This window comes from Camelus dromedarius, chromosome 29, assembly GCF_036321535.1.
Source record: "Camelus dromedarius isolate mCamDro1 chromosome 29, mCamDro1.pat, whole genome shotgun sequence".
In the NCBI taxonomy this organism is placed as follows: domain Eukaryota; kingdom Metazoa; phylum Chordata; class Mammalia; order Artiodactyla; family Camelidae; genus Camelus; species Camelus dromedarius.
The window spans coordinates 17,192,612-17,216,921 of record NC_087464.1 but is presented as its reverse complement, the minus strand read 5'-3'; the positions used below and the strand labels follow the sequence as shown (position 1 = coordinate 17,216,921).

At 45.0% G+C, this 24,310-nt stretch overlaps 1 protein-coding gene across 3 annotated transcripts; it reads left to right on the top strand.

Moving 5' to 3' along the window:
- The first annotated feature begins 74 nt into the window (after positions 1-74).
- On the top strand, positions 75-24,310 carry WDR73 (WD repeat domain 73). 3 transcript variants are annotated; one of them, XM_064480610.1, is made up of 11 exons: positions 75-136; positions 641-708; positions 1,013-1,101; positions 2,458-2,546; positions 3,175-3,239; positions 8,951-9,115; positions 9,463-9,568; positions 9,864-9,949; positions 10,756-14,111; positions 16,113-16,191; positions 16,899-24,310. In XM_064480610.1, the coding sequence occupies exons 1-9, from the start codon at positions 96-98 to the stop codon at positions 10,989-10,991; spliced, it is 945 nt and encodes a 314-aa protein (XP_064336680.1). In that variant the 5' UTR covers positions 75-95; the 3' UTR covers positions 10,992-14,111; positions 16,113-16,191; positions 16,899-24,310. The 3 variants fall into 3 exon arrangements, with proteins under 3 accessions (XP_064336680.1, XP_064336679.1, XP_064336678.1); XM_064480609.1 differs by lacking the exon at positions 9,864-9,949 and having other exon boundaries at positions 9,463-9,822; positions 10,756-11,104; positions 13,210-14,111; XM_064480608.1 differs by lacking the exon at positions 9,864-9,949 and having other exon boundaries at positions 9,463-9,822.

The following is a 24,310-nucleotide window of genomic DNA, read 5'->3' as shown; positions in this document are numbered from 1 at the left end:
GGGTCAGAGCAGGCCGCGCCCACTCCTCGCGAGAGAGCCGCGCAATCCCAGGAAGGCTCAGAAGCGGAAGTGGAGTACCGGAAGCGACAGTTGCCATGGAGTCCGCGGAGGACTGGCTGGTGGAATCCTTGCGCTTGTAAGTTGTGTGGGCCTGGGATGTAGAATTCGGGCCCGGAGCTGGCCTAGGGGAGGACAGGAGTGGGGTGGAGCATGCAGGGGAATCCTGGTGAGGGGCGGGAAGGTGACCCGCATCCGGGAAATGGCACCTTCCTGTGTATGTTGTGAGGTACTAGTAGGAGCAGTGCTTGTGGAGGATAACACAAGTGACCATTTATTTTGTGCCAGTCTCTGACTTAAACCTTAAATACAGATTAGCTCGTTGAATCGTCACATCAACTTTGAGAAGTCTGGGTACTCTGGGAGTTCCATTTTACAGATAAGGACGAGGGTCGGGAAAATTGTGACTAGCCTGGTACCAGTCACACAGGGGCTAAAATGTGTAACAAAACTTGATTCCAGGTCTGCCTGATTCCAGAGCCTGGGCCCCCAACCTCCGAACCATGCTACTGTCTCTTTAACAGAGTTCTTTAACAGCTGTAAAGTAACATGCACTGTGTATCATTGTGTCCCTCTCATGCAGGTACCAGGATTTCCATGCATTCGACCTCTCGGGAGCCACTCGAGTCCTTGAATGGATGGGCGACAAAGGTGATATGCCCTGAAGGAGATGGAATCCCGCTCCTCAAACTAGGTCTCAGGAGCTCAGCCCAGAGGGACCCAACTCACTCTTCTGGGAGCTTGAGGGCCTCTTGGTTACTTGTAACAATTTCATGCCCCATCAGCAATTACAGTACTCTTACTAAGATCTAGGTCTCTTCTGTCCCCCAATACAAAGCTATACCAATGGCAAAGGACTTAATTTTTGCTTTGGAGAATTTGGCAGTTTCTAGACCCAGCCATGGTCCAGAATCTTTCTAGCAGTATATTACAGCTACTTCTGCTTTTTTTCTAGGAATCTTGGTTGCTGGCTATGAAAGCCTGAAAAAAAATGAGATTCTTCATCTGATATTACCTCTTAGACTTTCTGTAAAAGAAAACCAGGTAACTTGAAATATATATGCTGAGTATATGTGTCTAATTCTACTCACTTATTAAACCTTTATGGAGCTTCTATTGTCTGCTAAATATTGTCCTGGAAACTAGAAGGAGAGAAACGATAAGCCCTGGGCCTGCTCTTATAGTCTAGTAGATGGAGGCAAATATGCACAGAGGTAAGTGCTACAGAATGTCCTGTGATTTACAGAGGGGTTCTAGAGCAGGAAGTCAGTTCTACTTAATCAAAAATAGATTTAGAGAGCCATTAAAGTATAGAGGGGGTTTGAAAACTTAGAACGGTTAATATCATGTAGGATGGATGTGTAGTGTGTAAGGAATAAGAGGAGAAGATGGCTCAAGAGAGAACCGCAGAGACTATGTTTAAAGAATGAGTAGAGGAAGATGAACCTGCAAGGAATACTAAGAAGGAATAGTCTTTGAAGTAGGAGAGTCTCAGGAAAGGCCAGTGTTTCAGAAGCCAGGAGGAAAGAATGTGTCAAGAAGAAAAGAGCTAGTAGCTGCCTGCTGTTACTATGAAATCACTCAGACTCATCAGATAGGTCATTCTGGCCCAGTGCTCTTGAGCTCCCTTGTCACCACCACTCAGGCTTGAGCCAGGAGCTCGCCCAAATTGAGCCTTGATGAGAGACCTGGTTTACCTCCCACCTTGCCCCTGGCTTTTCGTATTTTCTCTTGTGACCTCCTTTTCCCCTGCCTCTGGTTCCTCACGTGGAGATAGTAGAGTCTAGTGGCTAAGAGCATGGACTTTGGGTTCAGATTTATAACATAATCCCCTTGTGATCTTAGAGTTGCTTAAGCTCCCTGTGCCTGAGCTTTGTCATTTTTGAATAGGGCTAATTATAGTTTCTACACCACAGGATGATTGTAAAAGTTCAATGTCATAAAATAAAGCACTACACAGAGTGGCTGACATAGTGAACACTGGGTAATTGGCAGTTGTTATATTTTTATTGTTAGAAGAACCCACCTGACATCCAGTGGGAGGTGGGGGGAGGAATGGGGATGTGTTAGTTGGCTGATACTTTCCTGCTTTCTCTAAGCCTCTGTGACTCCTCTAACGAGGTTTGGAGTGTAACACTCGTGCTATAGTGAAAAGGGCTGGTGAAAGATTAGGAGAAAGGTTTTGGATGTGCAGGAAGGAACGGAAGCTGCCTATGTAGGCAGCTAAGACCAACATTTGCAAATAGCACCCTGAGGCCCTACAGGGAGAAGCATGATTGCCACCCGAGCAGCTCCCATGGCTTCCTGCCAGGGTGGTGCATGGCTCCTTACCTAGAGCTCATCTGAAATGTTTCTTTGGAGAGTAGCCCCTATCTGATTGGCCGCCTCTTTGTATTTTAGGGCTTATTTCCAGAAAGAGATTTCAAGGTACGCCATGGAGGATTTTCAGACAGATCTGTCTTTGCTCTGAAGCACGTGCCAGACACCAGGTATGGTGAACTTCGTGACCCAGACTTTCCATTCAGGATGGAATGGCAGGAAATGTCAGGAGTATCATGTCTCTTTCTCATCACTTCACCCCTACCCCTGTGGCACATGGGCACACAGAGGGGCGCGCACGCCCAGAGATCTGGAATACAAAGAAACCATTGCTCCATAGCATCATGGTCCCTCACAGACCTTTTGACTGTTGTAACCCACAGATCGCTGGAATTGCTCCAGGGAATAGCTACAGAGTAGAAGGGATGCCCTTAGTCTCTCAGAGCTGAGAGTGGGTAGTTGGGGCTAATAGCTCAGTTGGCAGAGGCCAAGAGCCTCTGGATCAGGGTTATGTGTTCAGGCTCCCTGTGGTGTCCTTGAGGACACATCACGCCACATGGAAGCTGGGGCTCAGTCCCACAGATCCCAGTGAACTGTGGGCCTGTTTCTGAAGGGGAGTGAACCTGCTCCTTGTCTGTTACATGAGGGTAACTGGTCTTGATCCCTCCCTACAGTAAGTGTTCCTGCTATGGGGAATGCAGGAATCCCAGGCTGAGTGGGCTGGAGAGGGGAGAGGATGAGGGGTATGTAGGGGGTTCTCCACTGTCTGGCCTGAGATTTCTTATCCATCTTGAATAGGTTGCTGGTGACCAGTGGCCTTCCCGGTTGTTACCTGCAGGTGTGGCAGGTCGCAGAGGACACTGGTGAGTGACTTTGACTTGGTGGAGGTTGGGGTTGTAGGAAAGCCTGATACTCCCACACCCCCAGCCCATCATCCCAGCCAGTTACAAAGCAGACTCAGAGCCAGGTGGGAATTCCGTGAAGTACCTACTTTAATGCAGCAGAGATGAATTAGCAACCACAGCAGGGCACACAGGCTCCAAATGGCGCTTCTCAAAACTTGCTTCAGGAATTGAGTTTTCCAACCCAGTCTTAGGCAGAGCATTTTGTGAACCGCAGGCCTCTCCCCTAGGCAGGGACAGAGGCCAGGGCAGAGCGAGGGCAGCTCAGGTGAGCTCACTTCTCAGAGGAGGAGAAGGAGGCAGCAGGGAGGTCACCTCTCTGCGGGCACACTGGTCTCAGGGAAGGAGAGCAGTGAGTGAGCAAGCGGCTGGGCTGAGTCTCCCGCTCAGAGAAGTCACTCTGCTCCCCAGCAGAGGAACAGGAAAGGAGCAGGAAGTGTTAATCCTGTTCCCTCTGGGAGTGGAGGGGAATTCCTTCATAGCATCACTCCGGGTGGGTTTGCAGTTCCCCTGTCAGGCAGGCACCAGAGCATGCCACCCTGATCCACCCCTTCCACCCCTCCTCCAGTTAGAGCATTGTTGGCCAGCGTGGAAGTGGGCCACACAGGCACAGGCAGCTGCTCTTGGAACTGCCCCTTGGCCTGAGTGATCCTTTGCCCAGTCCCCGCACAGCCTCACTTGGATGTTTCCCAGAAACTAGCAGGCGTTGGCATCTCCCCAAGCTTCACTGCTACAGAAAGGCTGTTCTTGTCCTAGTTTGGTTTTTGAGGTTACTGCCCCTGTGGGCTTTCCTTTGTTATTTCTTTCTTGTCACTTGTCTTATGCTATAACTTCCAGATGTTTATGTATACTTACTTGTATTTATGATCATTTTTCATAATTTTGTTGAAGTTCACCCATTTTAAGTATACAGTTCAATGATTTTTAAAATAAATTTAACAAGTTGTTCAGCCATCACTATACACCAGTTTTAGAGCATTTTCATGACCCCAGTGATATCTAGCATGCCAATTACTATGAATCCCATGCCCACCCCCTGCCCCAGGCAACCACTAATCTACTTTCTGTCTCTTAATAGATTTGCCTTTTCTGGATATTTCATATCAGTGAAATCATACAATCTGTGGGCTCTTGTATCTGGCTTCTTTCACTGAGCATAATGCTTTTGAGGTCCACCATGTCAAACAGTATCTGCTGTTTGTTCTTTTTTTATGGCTGAATAATATTCCATCATGTGATGTACCACATTTGTCTATCTATTCACCAGTTGATGGACTGAATTTTGATTATTATGAATAATGCTCCTAAGGACATTCATGTACAAGTCTCTGTGTGGACATGTTTTCATTCCTCTTGGATGGACACTAGGAATGAAATTTCTGGACCATATAGTAAATTTATGTTTGATTTTTTTTTAAGAAACTTCCAATCTGTTTTCCAAAATGGCTTCATCATTTACATTCCCACCAGTGGGGTTCCTATTTCTCCATGTCTTCACCGACATTTGCTATTGACTATCTTTTTATTAAAGTCATCCTGATTGATGTGAAATTGTGTATCATGGGGCTTTCATTTGCAGTTTCTTAATGACTAATAATGTTGAGCATCTTTTTATGTGATTATTAGCCTCTCATGAGAGCATTTTGTTTGTTTTTTTTCCCTTAGCAAGCTGAGATAACATGCTGTCACAGGTCCTTTTATATTCTAATTTAACTGTACATTTTAATAGATTCTTGTTCAGCTTAATCAGCAATCTATAAGATGTAACAGTTATATTCATAGTGTATATTATATTCCAGTCACTATATTATATTCCAGTCACTATACTAATCACTTTCTATGTGTGATTTCATTAAATTCTCATGAGTCTGAGAACAAACTCTGTCCCAGAGAGGCTACTTTGTTCAAAGTCGAAAAGATGGTAGCAGAACCAAGACTTAAGTCTTCTAGTCTGACTTCAGAATCTGCTTGTAACCGTGCCTAGTGGTAACTTTAGTCAGATAATAATAATTGATCTCAGTATCGTAGGTAGGGGCTCTGAAGAAAAGGTGGTGGGGTGTTTACTGACTGGCAGCATGGTCTCTGCCACCTTTTTGCTTAGAGCTAGTTCCTGGAAATAGATCTAATGAAGGGGCACATAATAATAATAAATTATTATTATTATTACTGTTATTTGCAGCAGTAGCTAACATTTCATCATTCAAACAACAAATATTCATTGTGCGCTTCTGATGTGTCAAGCATTGCGCAGGGTTCTGGGGCTATAACAGCAAACAGACACATAGATGTTCCTTGCTTTCTGGGTGCTTATATTTTATCAAATATTTTGCCCATTTTTTGATTAGGCAATTTTGTCTTTATTGAGTTGTTAGAATTCTTTGTACATTCTGGATACAAACTGTTTATCAGGTATGTGTTTTGCTAATATTACCTCCAGTCTTTTACTTGTCTTTTTATTTTCTTAATAGTGTCCTTTGAAACACAAAAGTTTTAAATTTTGATGAGGTTCATTTTATTATTTCTCTTAGAAACTGTGCTTTTGGTGTCAGAGCTAAGAAATCTTTACTTAACCCATAGATTTTCCCCTATTTTTCCCCCCAAAGTTGTATTGTTTTAGCTCCAACATTTAAGTCTGTGGTCTCTTCAGAGTTAACTTTTGTGTATGGTATGAGGGAAGGATCTCAGTTCATCTTTTTGCATGTTAATATCTGGTTGTCCCAGCACCATTTGTCAGAAAGCCTAAACTTTCTCCATTGATCAGCTTTGGTGCCTTGTTGAAAAATCAGTTGACCATGAATTTAAGGATTTATTTCTGGACTCTCAGCTCTGTTTCTGTGATCTATATGCACCCTTATGCCATTAACATAGTTGTTTTTTATCTTTCCCTAAAATTAGGCTACATGGGGCAGCAATGGTTTAGATGAGAGGGTGCCTTGGAGCTGCCTTTTGTCCTGACAGTACCTGGTGTTACCAGGTGTCACATAGAACCTGTGGCCCCAGGCCTAGGGGAGCTAATGGCCCATGGGGGCTTGCTCTGACACTCAAATGAGTAGGAAATCAGATAGTTATCTTCCCCTAGATATTAGTGCAGAATATTCCAGAGTCTGGGGAAAGCTGGCCAGCTCTTAGAAGCCTAAAAGCATAGCATTATCTTGGTGAATTTTCCAAGGGCCAGATTTTGACCCACAGCTTTGGTGTCTCAGAAACCGGATTTAGTCAGCACACCCAGAACAAATCTTATCTGTTTATAGGGGCAGACGCACTCACCAGACTCACAGGACTGCGGATAAACCACAATGGAGTTCTATTAGTTTATAATGAAAATATTCCACTTACGAGTAGAGTATTCCAGATCCTTGTTCTTTGTGAATAGACAGGTCTAACCTAATCAAAGCCTGCATGATGAGCATAACCATGACAAGAGGAATCAGCTCAGAGGTTTCCAAACTGTGTTTTCATGAGCTGTCCTAGGCAGAGGGTATAAAACTTGTGAAGGTATGACTGTCCAGGCCTCTGTGCTGTCCAAGCCCCAGGGGCAGGGTCTGTGGCCTCTCCTCTTGGCTCTGGGGCTGATGAAGCCTCTGAGTTGGAAGAGGACGTATCTAAAGGTCTCCGCTGAATGTTACCTGTGGGGCTTCCACTTTGAAGTTAAACCTTAGTCTGGAGTGGCGCTTCTGCTCTGGACCTGCCCCAGTGTTCCCTTGCCTTTGTGGCTGAACAGCCCCCTCTCATGGCCACCACTTTCCTTCAGACGCGGTAAGACATCGCTCAGTGTCGCAGGGCTGGAGCCACTCTGGCTCCTCAAGGAGTGTGCCTGCCCCTGCTCTGACCTGTGTTTGTTTAATCCTTCTGTCTTTCATTGCCCAGTTCTTGGAGGTGCCTCACTGTCTTTTGCTTTGATTTCCTAGTAGTTTTTCTTTTCAGCTGGGGCTGGTTTGGGAAAGGTAGTGTGGGTTTCCTAGAGGGGGCATTTTACCACTGATGAGAGAGAGGAAGCGGGGAACCTGCATTTTTTCTTGTTCTCAGTCAAGCATGGTCTTTCTGTTGATATACTATGGTGCTCAGTTTTTGCCTCTGTCAGAAATTCACACTATTGATGTAATAATGTGGAACTCCTCTGATTTTTAGACAATTACACTATTGTCTAAGATATCTATACTAATAAAAAAGCCTATGTCCAAAAAAAAGTAACTGTGGAGGACTCTAGTCAGGAGCGCTGAAGCCTTTGTTTTCCACTGCATCTTTGAAATAGGTCTTTGAAAGCTTTTCTTTGGCCTCCTCCTTCCCCCCGTCAGGGGACAAATCTCATCTGAGAACCACCCCTGGCTCAGAGCAGAGGGTCCTAGGGAATCTGTTCTAGGCTCCTTGGAGTCTCTGGAAAGGGAAGAGGGAGCCGCAGAAGTGAGGCCCTGGAGAGTAAGGCAAGCTCTGCTGGGCTGGGTTGAATTGCAGCCTCGCTGGCACTCCTCGGAGACTAAGTGGTCCTGAGACTCAGGTGTTGTATCTGCTCCACCCTCTGTGGCTCCTGGGGTAGAGCCATTAAATTTAGCAGGTCTGGATTAAGTGCACTGAGAGTCCATGGGCTCTGGGAGCTGTACTCAAGGGGCCTCTGCATCCTGACCAAGACCAGACACGTCCCTCTGTGACTCCTTGCATGTGAACTGTCTTGAGGAAACCCGCTGCCATGTGCTTGCTTGAAACACTGTGTTAGTGTTCCTTCTCTCATCCATCCCTTCTTCATTCTGATTCTTACCTCTCCTTTGGAGTTTAAAAATACATAGATCGCCATTGTCTCCAGAGAACGTAGAAACCAAATGGTGAGCCCTCTCTCAAAGCAAGAAAATATAAAATGGAAAATATACATCTCCCTTTAAGTTGTTTGTACAGTGAATTACTTATTCTGAACTAAGTTATAAGTGTAGAATGCAGAGACCAGAGCCTGCCTGCTATCTGAGCAGGCTGAGGCAGACAAAGCTAAAAATTGATTCAACTTGAGGTCAAGTATGTCTTTTTAACATTCAATGTGAAAGAGATGTGGACTTTCTTGCCCAGTTCATGTTTGAAGATGAAGACATCTGCGTTGTAACCTTTACCTGTTAGGCTTTAACAAATTGCTTGAGGTCATGGATCATGTTTTTGAAGAAATAATATTAGTTTATGAACTCTGTACCTATTATTTCCACTTAAGGTGTGAATGACATCATAGTGTGTTCTTTCCCTTTTTATACCTTTATTTGTTCTTTGCAAAACTATAAAAAGCCAAAACTGCTTTGGGGGTTTTGAGATGGCTGCTGTGATTCATTCTCTCTCATTTTGTGAAACAGTTCATAAGACAAACTATAGAGGTATTAAAGTGCTTCTGACAGTTTCAAAAGTGTAAACATAGATGGGGAAGGTATAGCTCAAGTGGTGAAGGACATGCTTAGCATGCACGAGGTCCTGGGTTCAATCCCAGTATCTCCATTTGAAAAATCAAATAAATAAGTAAATAAACCTAATTATCTACCCCCCTGCAAAAAAAAAAAGTAAACATAATACTGAGTATGTATGTCTCCACATCCTCTCTAGCCAGCTGTGAGCGTTTCCCCCCTGACCTGGCTGGCCTTCACCACGTGATGTTTCAAACCTGCATTAACGTTCTGGACTTTAGCCTCTTCCACCTTCCCCCCCAGATGTCATTAAAGCTGTTAGCACCATTGACGTGCATGAGACTGAGGGGAGCCTCTGGTCCAGGGTGGCCATCTTCTCATCAGCGGCGCCCGGAGTCCTGCACGGTGTGAGGCTCAGCAGTCTGAAGGTGGTGGACCTGGAGTCACAGAAGACCACGTACACCTCAGGTACTGCAGCCATCGCCATTGCCGGCTGCCCTGCCAACACCCGCCTCCCAGCCCTACTCAGCCACGCTGGGAACGGAATTCATCCCTGTGTGCCAGCTGCTGGAGTACCAGGGTGAATGAGAGGCAAGGCCTGGCCTCAGGAGGCTCCTGTTCTGGACTGGGGGTGACGGGGGGCCTTCCTGGGACCAGCACCCAGCCCGCTGAGCGGACTGTGGCGAGACGAGCGGTCCAGTCTGCCTGGGGCTGGTGGGAAGCTTCCCAGAGGAGGGGCTTGTGACCAGCAGGCCCCACCAAGCTGCCAGACCCATCTGACTGCAGCAGCTTTTCTCTTTCGCCCCGTTTTCCAGGTGTCGGTGACAGCGAGTTGCTGAGTAGCCTGCAGGTCCTGGACGCAGACACCTTTGCCTTCTGCTGCACCTCGGGCCGCCTAGGGCTCGTCGACACCCGCCAGAAGTGGGCACCGGCAGAGTACCTCGGCCCCAGCCCCGGGTCCGCGGGAGGGAGGTGGTGTGCAGCAGCTGGGGGCCGGGGCCCTGGGCCCAGCATTGCCAGCCTTGGCTCAGATGGGCAGCTCTGCCTTCTGGACCCCCGGGATCTCTGCCATCCTGTGAGCTCAGTCCAGTGCCCAGTGTCCACGCCTAGCCCGGACCCAGAGCTGCTGCAAGTGACTTGGGCTCCAGGCCTGGACCTCTGCTTGGCCATTTCAGGTACTGCTGAGCAGGACTTTGTCATTTGATCTCTCTTTCAGGGGACTCCAGGGTGCTCAGGAAGGAGCCTGTAGCCTCGTAATCAGTCTGGCCCCAGCAGTTAAAGTTGCTCACAGAAAAGCTCCAGGTGAACTCTCCAGGGTCTTCAGTGGCGGCCCTTCCCCCTCCTGGCTACCAAACTTCCACACATTGGCAGCAGGCCTTTTCCTGTCCTGGCAGGGATTCAGTTCTGAGACTGGCTGAGAGGCCTGCAGGTAGCTGGACACTAGGACGCCATGGGCTGGGGTGATGGGGTGCTTCTTAGTCTGCTAATGTTTTGAATCTAGCAAGCCAGCCCTCCTGCTCGGGTCTGGCAGTGTCTAGGTGAATGAGGGTATTTAATGAGAGTGTCTAAAAGCTAATGGGAAGGATCCACTGAGAAGGGGAGAGGTTGAAAGAAGAGGAGAGAGGGCAGCGAGGGATCACTGGTGATGGCCGGATCCAGAAGGAGCGGAAGAGGAGAACCAGTGGGTATTCCCTTTAAAGGCTTCTGTTTCCCCATCAAGTAGGAGACACGACCATCTGCTGAGGGGGACTCAGGTGTGGAAGAACTCGAATTTGGGGCAAGTGGAAAAGGTTTGAAAAATCTCTTCAGTTTCCTGGCGAAAATAACAGTACCTACTTCATACAGTTGTGAGCATTAAAGGAGAGAATGCAAGGTCAGCTCAGGCCTGGCACCTGTAGACGGACAACAGCTGCTCGTCGCTATGTGCTCCGCGGGGGCATCAACTGCTGACATTGAGAGCAGATGTTACGTGCCCTTCAGCTGACCTTTAAGTGTCTTGTTACTGTTTGAGTGCTCGTCCTGTAGCCTGTTTGGGTACCAGAGAGCAAATGATAAGAATTATTTCAGAGATTGTGTCAGTGCTCTCTTTTGTTTTTGTTCTTCCTCAGGTTTTGATGGGACGGTCCAGGTCTATGACGTCACATCTTGGGATGGAATGTGGGGCCGAGTAGATCCTCTCTTCACTCACAGAGGTCATATCTTCCTAGATGACAATGGAGTAGACACTGCTCCACTAGTCACCACCCATACCTGGCACCCAGACAAACCAAGGACCCTGTTATCGGCAGCGAGTGATGCCTCTCTGCACGTGTGGGACTGGGTAGACCTCCGTGCTTCCTGCTGACACCAGCATCTTTCAGCCCAGGCCTGAGGAAGAGGAAGGGCTGCTGTACAGCAAGGATGCTGATTTAGGATTCAGCTGACCACAGGGCCCTGTTACCAGCTGAGTGGCCATGGGCAAGTCAACCAGCCTCTCTGCCCCAGTTTCTTTATTTGTAAAATGAGAATGGTAATAACTGCCTCGCAGGGTTGTTAGGAAAGCTGGAAGTAATGTATTAAAGGGTAACTGATGGGCTACAAGGCACAGTCAGTATTTGGTAGCTGCTGTTACATCTGGGAGCCACACTTCCCCCTCGGTGTCAGACGGCAGTGTCTGACTCTGTCCGCATTCACAGTGTCACAGTGACACTCTAGAGAGATGTTGAATGTAAACAGGTTTTGTGAACTTTTTTACAGAATGAAAAATGTATAAGGGCAAATAAACATGAAAAAAAAGTTAATCCCAGTAGCAGTGAAGGAAATAGCAATTAAAACAAGATGATACCATTTCTGCCTACTAAACTGCCAAATTTCAATACACTTGCTTTGAGCAGCTGAGAGAGGTTACATGGCACACAGTTCAGAGCAGCTTGGCTCTTCGTCCCAGCTGCATGCTGTACCAGTGTTCAGCTGAACCATGGTTACATGTCCAGGTTCCTGTCAAATGGCAATTAGAATTTTCTAATTTTCTGCAGTCACAAGGAGTGTGAGCAGATTTATATCCATGAACAATATGTCTGTAGGATACATTTCTAAAACTAAGATTGCTAAGGCAGAAACTGTGTGCGGTTTTAGGCTTTATAAGTACTGTCCAAGTGCCTCCGTAGAGATCGTGCCCCTTTGTGATAGCGACAGTGATGGCAGGCCTGTTTCTCTCCTCTCTCCAGCAGTCTTCTTAGTGGCTTTTTGACCTTTGCCGGTCTGATAAATGAAAAATCATTATTTGTACCTTTTAGTCTGCATTTCTCTTATGTGAGAAGTTGAGACTCTTCCTTTATTTAAAAGTTTGGGAGCAACTGTGTTTCAAGGTGATAACAGTCGGGGTCGGGAGCCAGGCATTCTCCTCAGTACTACCTGAGGCCCCGGGAGTTCAGGCAGAGACTGGCCGCCCTCCTCTCGGGTGGGTCTCAACATACAGTTAATTTTGAAAATACATATGCATTGATTCAGATAAACTTTTTTTAGTAGGAAATCCTGAATTATCCAAAAAGAAAGAGAAACTGTTCAAGGAGTAACACCAGAAAGGATATTGGGGGGTGGGACAATTATGTAAATACATTTTTTTCAAATTTTTAAAGAACAGAAAATTCCTATGCTGTAGAGACTATTTCATATTTAAAAATCTAGAAAATCACTTTATGAAGGTACTATAATTAAAATACCAAAACTTGGCCAAGAAACTGTGTGCTCACTCACTCACACAGTCTCTCAGGCTTGGGTATTCATACTAGACCATGGCCCTCAAGACTATCAGCCCAGCATTCCTTTTATAACCAATATTTTGAACACCCCCTTTACTAACCGGAAATAGAATTTCACAGGAAACATTCACTATTTGAAAACCTAATATCAAAATCACTATAAAATACAAGGAAATAAAATACAAAAGTTTATGCATTTCAGTATATTAATGTTCATTCTTTTGCATAACGAGGTAATCAGATGCTTGCACTGTATGTAGTAAAGTCAAGAGCAGGGCATAGACCCATACAGGTGTGCTGTAGTCATGAGCCACACACCAAAGAGTCAGTGACATGATTTTTCTCAACTGGTGAACAACTCTTTGGAAAGTTCTAAATATAAGAATGTACTGTTTTCTTCAGCTTTATACAGTAGTTGTGTTTCTGGGAAATTCAAGTATATTAAACCTGTGCAAAACTTTCCTCCTGTACATGTAAAGTTAGGTTCTAGGCTCACGTAATTATAAACAGGTTTCCCCCTACATCAGGGGTTCTCAAACTTTAATGGGCATCAGAATCACCTGGAGGACTGGTTAAAACACAGATTGCTGGGCTCCACTCCCAGTTTCTGATCAGTAACTGAGTGTTAGCCAGGGTTTAGTGCGAGAAGCAGACCAGTAGGAGTTATTACACACACACTTGACCAGAGGGGATTACTTGTGGGAGCTGGGCCAGCAGTCTCTGCAAGGCTGCTGTCTTCCCATCCTCTGCTGGAGCTTGGCAGCTGGGAGGGAAGGGGTGAGCAAGGACCAGCTGGAACCTGTCAATTCCTGTGGTCTCCAGTCTTGATGCAGGTCACCTGTGAGAAAAGCCGGTCCCATTCACCACGGAGCTAAACACGCCCCTGGCCTAGGGGTGGAATAAGCTTAAGGAAGATCTGGGGAAGATGGAGTAGCCGCAGGCAGATAAGCAACCACCCGCGTGAGTCACAGACGCACCTGCCCCGTCACCCAGCAGGAAACCACAAGGGCTGCGGCTTCCCTCCCACCCTCCGAGGCTCACTCAGAAGTGTCTCTCGTGGCCCCTTCTACCTGCAAACACACAGAGGAATGACTTCTGGGGAATGTGGTTCCACCTTGCCAAGTCACCACATTAAAAGGCCACCTCAAGCTTGAGGGTGGGGCTTGAGAATTCGCATTTCGGTCAAGCTCCCAGGTGATGCTCATGCTGCAAGTCTGTGGACCGTGCTGAGAATCACTGCCCTACATGCGCGCCCGGCAGGACCGCCTCGGCCACTGCACTTCATCTGTGTGCTGCAGATTTAGTGACAACCACAAATCCTCACCTCCAATTTCCAAAGTGCTTCTTTGAGAACAGTCACATTCCACAGGCATGTGGAAAGTGGGGGTCTCTCAGCAGTTCCAGGAAGATGCCCCAGAGAACCCCAAAGGGACCAAAAAGAAAATCAGCTATTCACCTTGACGTCAGCACAGGATCCTCTCCAGTCCAGCTGTGAGTGGGGAGAGAGGAGACTCGGAAGCATGGAACACAGAAAGTTCAGGAACTGTTTTGGCCTCACAAAGATTCAAGTATAAGAGAAAGACTAAGTGGCTATTTGGAGAGGATGAGAGAGGAGGAAGCAAGAAACCTAGCAAACAGCGATGCAGAGAGGGTGAGTCAGTTTGGCGCAGCTCTTGCACGTGTGTGAACTCAGGAGGATGTGTTCCAGAGCAGAATATGTCAAGGTAAGACTGTGTCACCAGGCCAGGGGAGATGGCATGTTGAGGCATGTCCAAGGGAGTAGGGGACACCCTCAAAGTCTGTGTCTTTAGGGGCTCAGCCCACGCCCCTCCCCCTGAACTGCCTCCCACTCTTCTAGGTCCTCCCAAAGGGTGAGTCAGCCACTCCCCACTCCCCAGCCACAGCGGGTCAGCCCAGGGATGGACGTGTGACCCAGGGACCCAAATCCCTTCCCTAGGATGAGCCCATCTGAACTTCTCTCAGAGAATCTGAATGACACAGAACAGAACTACAGTCCAAAAGGGAGAGTGGGGTCAGTGCCAAGGACAGCTCCCTGTGGTTGAGGCAGGAACAAGGTCTGTGAAAGGAGCCATGCCCTGGAGATGGGAGCACGTGGAGAAAAGCAGAGGGAAGAAACGGACAGGCTGAGATAGACGGACAGAGAGGGCAAAGGACAGGGAGACAGCACAGCCCAGGTTGAACTGAATGAAGGAAACGTGAACCGGCCTTCCCATGTGTGATCTCTGTGACGTGATTATGAATGGGTCCAGTCACTGGAGGTTGGCGAGGGAAGCAGGTGTTCCCACAGCTGTGGGAGAAGGAGGTGATGCTATAGGTCCTGATTCTCCCAAGCATATTTCCTGGGCGTGGCTGTGCACCGAGCACCATGCTGGGTGCTGAGATGTAAAAATATGGCCCAGCTAGTAGGCGGTTTGGGGGAATACTTGTAGAGAGTCATGTGTTCTGGGAGCACGGAGGGCTGAGGATCTGCCTCTGCTTGGCTAGAGACCAGGTGTGATCAGGCAAGGTGATGTTTGGGTTGTATCCTTCCTTCAGGGTGAGTGTTCCAGGCAGAGGGCAGAGTGTTCCAGGCAGAGGGAACAGTGTAAGGAAAGGCAGAAGTGGGGGAAGGCACAGCTCTAGCCTGGAGAGCAAAGGAAGTTGGAAATACAATTGAGAAAAAGGGCTGTAACCAATCAGTAATGGCCTTGTGTGCAGTGCCAGAGGGGTGAGCTGGAAGTCCCTGAAGGATTCGGAGTGATGGGGCCATGAGGACAGAGAAAGTGCGTGGCCGTTGGGATGGTCTGGATGAGGGATACAGGGCTTCTCGAGGCAGGAGGAGCAAGGGCACCTGATCCACTGTTCCAGATACATTTCAGTGTAACCAGTCAATGAGTGATTTAGATTTTCTCTGCTCAGTACTACCCTTTGACTTGGGCAAAATAGATGCTAAGAAGTAAGCCGGACACAAAAGGACAAATATATGATTCCATTTATATGGGGAACCTAAAATAGGCCAACTTATGGAGAGAGAAAACAGAACAGTGGTTGTGAGGGGCTGGGGGAGTTGAGTTTGGGAAGTTACTGTTTAATGGGCACAGAGTTTCAGTTTTGGATGATAAAGTTCTGGAGTTGGATAGTGGTGATGGTTGCACAAATGTGCAAACGTACTTAAAGCCCCTGAATTGTACACTTAAAAATGGTGAAAATGGTAAATTTTATGTTATGTATGTTTTATCACGGTTTTTTAAAGGTGGATGCCAGGGCTCTGTGATCTAGAGGGCCGGCCCCACCCCACCCTCCCCTGGCTGTGCCTTCTCCTGTGGGCTTTCAGCACGTAAGCCTCTCACAGGCCTGAGAGAGAGGCTGTCCTCACGTCATGGGCTGTGGAAGGGGTCCCAGAGTCATGGTGACCGTACACAACCATTCCTTTCTGTACTGACTCTACAGCCCAACCCCACAGAAGCTGTAGCTCAACAGTTTGCACGGTTGGGAGGCTGATATAACAGGGAAGAAGACCCCCATGTTGGAGTCAGATCAGGGCCCAAGTCCCAGCTCGGTGTTACAGTCTCCCCTGTGTAAGATGGGCCTCATCATAGTACCGCTTCACGAAGCTGCTGAGATGGTTAAATGAGACCCTGCAATAAAGGGGTTAGCACTGGGCCTGGCACACGTGGGTATTCAGTGAATGTGGCTGTAACTCTTCTCACTCTGCGTTCTTGGAGAACTGATTATGGCTGTGTTGAAGAGAAGTGAAGGGAGAAGGTCGTGTCCTCTGAGGGTGGAGCAAAGTTATCCAAGCAGGTGAGTGGGAGCCCCCCATTTTGGGCTGACTCCGCTGGGAGGCCTGGGTCACGCTCACCAGGCAGTGGTGTTTGCAAGTCCCACACGGCCTGTTTCACTCTGCAGACATCAGCCTCCACCCTGGGGCTTAGAGTCTAATGATAAATTGGATAGAAGTGTCTCTCCCTTTGACCATTCCACTCACAGGATTCACTTAGAATTCATTTATTTAATGGGTTAATATGTTGCATCAGCTTTGGCTGAGCAGGACCAGTTGCGGGGAGCCACCTCATAACCTGAGGGCTGAAAGCAAAGACAAAAGGCCTAAAAACCCTAAAGTGCTGGAAGCAAGGCTCTGGGAATGATCAAAGAGACATTCCCTGTCCCGCCACTCCGAGAGTTAATAAAGATATATAGCCACCAGATGTTTTTCTTTAAGATGTTCTGCTTCAGAGAGGTTAAGGAATTTAGGTAAATAGGATCTAGTTTATGGCCAGAGTGATAAGGATCTTAAAAGCTATAGATAAAATGTTTTGCTAGAAATTGTAAACCTTAAAGATTGAGACATTTGTCTTTTACAACTGGACATGTAGTAAATCAATAAAAGTAGAAATAGTATATAAGTAGCTTGAAAAATAAAGCAGGCGGCGACTTTTAGCCTAGCGTCTTGCAGGCTTGAAGTGCATCCCTCTCAACCCCACTCTTTGTCTTGTCTCTTTCTTTCTCAGTCTCTCAGCCACGCCATCAGGACCTGTTGACTCGCCGGCTGGCCCCGGCAAGTGGCACCCAAACAGGGACCTGAATTGGCGTTGTGGGCTGTGACGACCGCCGCCGAAAAAGAGAGGTGAGTACTCCGGAGTCTTCGTATTAAGAAATTAAAATTAACAGAGAAACTGTTGTCGGCGGGGAGAGTATATCGAGAGTAAAATGGGGCAAAGTAGTAGTAGGGGTTTATTTGTACAAATGTTAAAAATGATGCTACGAGAAAGGGGAATTCAGGTTACTAAACAAAGACTGTAGCAATTTTTAATGTTCGTAGAAGAGGTCTGCCCTTGGTTTCCAGAACAAGGGACTGTAAATTTGGAAACATGGAAAAAGGTTGGGGTAAAGTTACATGATTTTTATACAGCCCATGGCCCCAATAAAGTTCCAGCCGATGCTTTTCCTCTTTGGCAATTGATTAGAGATTGTTTAAATCCTGCACCTGAAGGAGAAAAAATGAGAAATATTAAAAGAGAAGAAAAAGAAATAGAGTGTACTCCATCTGCACCTCCAGAGCCTCTTGATGAGGAGGTAAAAAATGATAAATTGTCTGTTTCTCAGGGTTTGCCACCCGCTGACCCGTATGACTCTGAGTTAGATCCTGCAGATCAAGCAAAATTAGAAGAGCAAGCTGCTCGTTATCATCATGATGATCCTTGGGGAATTTTTCTTAATGTAGAACAAAATAAATTTGACTTTTCTAAACTTAAGGATTTAATTACTGATTGCATACGACAAAATAAAATGGAAGAAAAGTCTAATGTTAATTCTTTACTTCCCCCTCCTTTGCCTCCACTTCCCAGTTATTCTCCTTCTATTATTGCCGGCTTAGATCCACCTCCAGTAAATAATATTTTAACAACGTCTTCAGGAGAAAAGGCAACAATGGAAATTTTGAGTCTTCTACAAAAGGCTTTATGGCAGGCTAATAAAGAGGGAGAGGTTCTCCCCGGTTTTCAAACAATGTACCCAGTTTTTGAGAATGCTCAACAGCAACGCTATTATGAACCCATACCTTTTAAACAGCTGAAAGAACTAAAGATAGCCTGTGCCCAATATGGGCCTACAGCTCCTTTCACACAGGCTATAATAGAATGTTTAGGAAATCAGTTTTTGCCTCCTAATGATTGGAAGCAAGTAGCTCGAGCATGCCTTTCAGGAGGTAATTATTTGCTCTGAAAATCTGAGTTTTATGAGAATTGTGCTGCTACTGCTGCTCTTAACCATCAGCAGAATATTCAAATTTCTCTTAAAATGATGACAGGAGAGGGACAATATAAGGATACTAATTCTCAACTTACTTATCTTCCCGGAGCTTATCCTCAAATAAATGAAGCTGCCTTGAAGGCATGGAAAAAATTACCAAATTCAGAAAATAAGACTGAGGATTTGTCAAAAGTGCGACAGGGTCCTGATGAGCCTTATCAGGACTTTGTTGCTCGACTAATGGAAACAATTGGGAAAATTATAGGAGATGAACAGGCTGGTATGGTATTAGCAAAACAGCTGGCATATGAGAATGCCAATTCCGCTTGTCAAGCTGCTTTAAGGCCTTATAAAAAAAAAGTGGGTTTAGCTGATTATATTCGCATTTGTGCTGACATTGGACCCTCATATGTACAAGGGGTGGCCATTGCCGCCGCCTTGCAAGGAAAAACTATGAAAGAAATTTTGTTTCAGCAAAATAAAACAAAAAAGGGGTTCCAAGGAACCTCTCGAGTTGCCGGCCCACCTGGTAGTTGTTATGCTTGTGGACAGATGGGCCATAAGGCGAATCAATGCCCGAGAAGAAGCCAGCAGCCTGTTGGACAATCTACATTAATTACAGCTCCTGGGACATGCCCAAAATGTAAAAAAGGGAAACACTGGGCTAAAGATTGTAGATCTAAAACTGATATTAACGGTCAGCCTATTAATTCGGGAAACTGGGTGAGGGGCCAGCCCCAGGCCCCGAAACAATGTTATGGGGCCATTCAGACTCCTCCAGGAGTCAGTCACAACCCATTTCTTCCAGGGCAACTATTACAGACCTCTTCAGAGCTACCGAAGGAAGCGCAGGATTGGACCTCTGTGCCACCTCCTATACAGTATTAACTCCTGAAATGGGAATGCAAGCTTTACCTACAGGGATTTACGGCCCTTTACCTTCTGGCACTATGGGTCTCTTGTTAGGGCGGAGCAGTACTACTATAAAAGGGCTACTAGTGGCCCCCGGAGTTATTGATGCTGATTATGAGGGAGAAATTAAGGTGATGGCTCATTCGCCAAAAACCATAACTGCTATTCCATCAGGTCAGAGAATTGCTCAATTAATTCTATTACCCACTTTACCTATGGGAAAAATTAAGTCTTATAAAATAAGAGGTACATCAGGATTTGGGTCCTCAGATTTATATTGGGTTCAACAAATCGGAAGTCAGCGCCCAGAGTTATGTCTTGAGGTGCAAGGTAAAAACTTTAAAGGGTTTTAGATACGGGGGCCGACATATCAGTTATAGCTACACATAATTGGCCACGAACGTGGCCCAAACAGGTGGCCATCTCTGCTTTACAAGGTATAGGACAAACTCATAATCTGGAGTAGAGTTCTGCAATTTTAACCTGGAAAGATGCTGAAGGGCACTCAGGAACTTTTCAACCATATATTCTGCCCGGTCTGCCAGTAAATTTATGGGGCAGAGATGTTATGTCACACATGGGCATTTTTCTCTATAGTCCTAATAATATTGTGGCTAATCAGTTGTTCGCTCAGGGTTTGCTTCCCCATGAAGGCCTAGGAAAAAACAATCAAGGCATTAAGCGTCCGATAGAAGTACAAATTAAGAACAATAGAAAAGGATTAGGGTATTTTTAGCAGGGGCCTTTGACTGTCCTGCAACCCATGCTGACCGGATTATTTGGAAAACTGACGAGTCAGTTTGGGTTGATCAATGGCCCCTCACTCAAGAAAAAATTTTTGCCGCAGAACAATTGGTGCAGGAACAATTAGATAGCGGACATATAGCTCCTTCTAATTCACCTTGGAATTCTCCTATTTTTGTCATCAAGAAAAAATCAGGAAAATGGAGATTACTGCAGGACTTAAGAAAAGTGAATGAAACCATGGAGCTAATGGGAGCATTACAACCTGGACTCCCTAGCCCTATGGCTATACCCGATGGGACTTATAAAATTATTATAAACCTGAAAGATTGTTTCTATACGATTCCTTTACATCCTGATGATTGTAAACATTTTGCCTTCAGTGTCCCTTCTAATAATTTTAAGAAACCCATGCGACGATATCATTGGCTTGTTTTACCACAGGGTATGGCTAACAGTCCTACCTTATGTCAAAAATTTGTTGCTACTGCTCTTAATTCCACTCGAAAACGATATCCTGATGTTTATATAATACATTATATGGATGATATTTTAATTGCACATCAAAATGAAAGATTTCTTTTAACCGTGTTTGATCAAATGCTTCAATCTTTGAAAAAATGTGGTTTACAGATAGCAGACGAAAAAATTCAACGTTATTGTCCCTATGCTTACCTGGGGTTTCGTTTACATAAACATACATTTCAGACTCAAAAAATTCAATTACAGATGGATTCATTGCTCACACTTAATGATTTTCAAAAATTATTGGGAGATATAAATTGGATACGTTCTTATTTAAAATTAACTACTGGAATGTTGAAACCTTTGTTTGATATATTAAAAGGTGATTCTGACCCACAATCCCCTCGACAACTTACAGAGGAAGCTCGTGAAGCATTACATTTGGTTGAAGATGCTATTGAACAACAACAAATTTCCTATTGTGACTATACTAAAGAATGGGGGTTACTTATCTTACCTACAGCCCATATGCCTACGGGGGTCTTATATCAAAAGTGCACCAATGTTTTGGATACATATGCATACTTCTCCTTCTAAGGCTTTGGCTCCATATCCTGACTTAATTTGTTCTCTTATAGCGAAAGGACGTCGTACCTCTGTTCTTTATCTAGGACGTGAACCTGCATATATTTGTCTACCATACACTACTGAGCAACAGACATGGTTAAAACAATTTAATGACTCTTGGGCTATTGCTTTGACTCATTTTCCAGGAAAACTTACTACTCATTACCCTGCTGACAAACTTATTCAATTTGCAAAAATGCATCCTTTTCTTTTTCCAAAATGTACAGCTCTTACTCCTCTTCCGTCGGCTGTAAATGTTTTTACAGATGGTTCCTCTAATGGCATTGCTGCCTATAAAATTGATGATGAAATTATATCCTGGAATACTTCTCAATCTTCAGCACAGGTGGTTGAGCTTCTGGCTGTGCAAGCTGCATTGTTAGCAGTTCGAAATTTACCTTGTAACTTGTTTTCTGACGGTCAATACATCGTTCATGCTCTTCAAATTTTAGAAACTGTCCCTTTTATAGGCACCGTTAATACTTACGTTAATCAGTTGTTTTTCGATATACAGCAGCTCCTGCGATCTCGTCGACATCCTTGTTATTTTGGGCATCTTCGAGCTCATACGAACCTTCCGGGCCCTTTAGCCTCTGGTAATGCTCAAGTTGACGATGCTACTCAAATTTATTCTCTTACAGCTTATCAATTGGCTCAACAGTCACATTCCCTGCATCATCAAAATAGTCATAGTCTGCGTCTACAATTTAAAATTCCTCGTGAAGCTGCTCGCCAAATTGTGAAATCTTGCATACGTTGCCCTCAATTTACTTCTGTTCCTCATTATGGCGTAAATCCTCGAGGGCTCCTTCCTAATCATCTATGGCAAATGGATGTAACCCATATAAAAGAATTTCGCAATACCCCTTATGTTCATGTTACCATTGATACATTTTCCGGGTTTCTTCATGCCACTTTACAAACGGGTGAAGCCAGTAAGCATTGTATTGCCCATGTTCTTAAGTGCCTTGCTATTATGGGCCAACCAAAAATTATTAAAATTGATAATGGTCCAGGTTATACTGGCAAAATGTTTCAAACCTTTTGTGCAAGACTACAAATTTGTCACAAAACTGGTATTCCTTATAATCCTCAGGGACAAGGCATTGTTGAACGCAGCCACCAAACACTAAAACATCAATTACTTAAAATAAAAAAGGGGGAATTATATCCCTCCTCTCCACAAAACCAGCTAAATCATGCTTTGTTTGTTTTAAATTTTTTAACTCTCGATATTCAAGGGAAATCTGCGGCACAATGACTGTGGGGAGCGGTTCCTGCTCGACGCCCTATGGTAAAATGGAAGGATCCTTTTACTAATGTATGGGCTGGCCCTGATCCGGTTTTGATATGGGGGAGAGGCCATGTTTGTGTTTTTCCACAGGATGCCGAGGCGCCACGCTGGCTCCCGGAAAGGCTGGTACGCGCGACGGAGGAAATCAGTGATAAAAGGCATGAAACAGATGCAGCTTCAGGACAAGACACCTCTACCGACGACACAGCAAGTCCAGCAATTGATCCAACATGCTAATCACATTGCTAATACTACAGATCATCCACAGACATCATTAATGTTCTTAGTAGTTGGCCTGGCTTGCTCCATCGCTGTTACACCAGTCCCGGGAGCAAGAGGGAACGTCTTTTTATCTTGGGCACAGTCCTATGCTGAATTTTATAATTCATCTGATTGTTGGGTATGTAGTGCTATGCCGCTGTCAGTGGGAAGCCTCCCATGGTGGGTAGCCCCCTTACAAACAAAAGATTTTTCAGCAGTTTGTGATTTTTTAAGGCAACAAAAAGAAATATATTCCATGCTAAAATCCCAAAATGTTTCAGCTCTTGCATGGTGTTCACAGTCTGATTGTAACAGTGAGGTTATATTTGATGTTAATGTAACTAATATGGAAGCTATGGACATTTACCTTCATGAACTAAATTTTACTAAAAAGAATGGAAAAGGAGGACGCGACAGAACTGTTCGATTTCAAGATAAATTTTATCAAATATGGGACCAATTTATGTGGATGACACCTGAAACTGGACAATTGATAAATTCAGCCGACATTTGCTGGGAACAAAAGGAACAAAGATGTGGCTACAATCATATGAACTTATCCAACAAGGACTGGAGGTATATGGGAAAAATTGCACCAAGATTATGTAAACAAATTGTGGATGTTACTTTTGATTGTAATAAGCCTTTTAGTTGGCCCGGTTCTGATTGGAATAACCCTGGTTTACGATGGTCTGCACCTAATGGCACTAGATGGTTGTGTGGAAAAAATGTTTGGCCTTGGTTACCTGTGGGATGGGTTGGTCGTTGTACACTTGGTTTTGTCATGGCTCCGGGAAGGATTGTGAAAACTGTTGATAGTGTCCCAGCTAACTTACCCAATTTGCATGCTCGCTGGGGAAGATCTGTATTTGATTGGTATGATTATTTGGCATCTATATTTATACCTCCATTGGGTAATATAGATATAATGACTAAAGTTGATGCGCTGACCAATTTTACCCAAAAGGCCCTGTTAGATGTAAGACGGGCTATTGAGGATTTAAATGAGGAGCAAAAACAAATGAGAAAAGCTGTTATACAAAACAGGATGGCTTTGGATATTATTACTGCTGCACAAGGAGGAACGTGCGCCATTATAAAAGTGGAATGTTGTGTGTTCATACCTGATTTATCTGAGAATGTATCCCGAGCTGTTGAAGACATACAAAGACAAGTTAAGGCGATGGATCATCCTAAATCACCCCTTTTTTAATCAATTTATAGGATGGTTTAAGACTGATTGATGAAAACATGCTTTTGTGATTGTTGTTGTAATATTGATCATTTTGTGTTGCGGCCCTTGTATGGTTCAATGTCTATCTGATTTTATAACTCAACGAATGCTGATGTTTACCCAAATCACTTTTAAAAAAAAATTATTAGAATAACGCCTTTTCCTTGACCTCTCCGTAGCTTATTAGTCCTAAAATAAAAAAGGGGGAGCTGCGGGGAGCCACCTCATAACCTGAGGGCTGAAAGCAAAGACAAAAGGCCTAAAAACCCTAAAGTGCTGGAAGCAAGGCTCTGGGAATGATCAAAGAGACATTCCCTGTCCCGCCACCCCGAGAGTTAATAAAGATATATAGCCACCAGATGTTTTTCTTTAAGATGTTCTGCTTCAGAGAGGTTAAGGAATTTAGGTAAATAGGATCTAGTTTATGGCCAGAGTGATAAGGATCTTAAAAGCTATAGTTAAAATGTTTTGCTAGAAATTGTAAACCTTAAAGATTGAGACATTTGTCTTTTACAACTGGACATGTAGTAAATTAATAAAAGTAGAAATAGTATATAAGTAGCTTGAAAAATAAAGCGGGCAGCAACTTTTAGCCTAGCGTCTTGCAGGCTTGAAGTGCGTCCCTCTTGACCCCA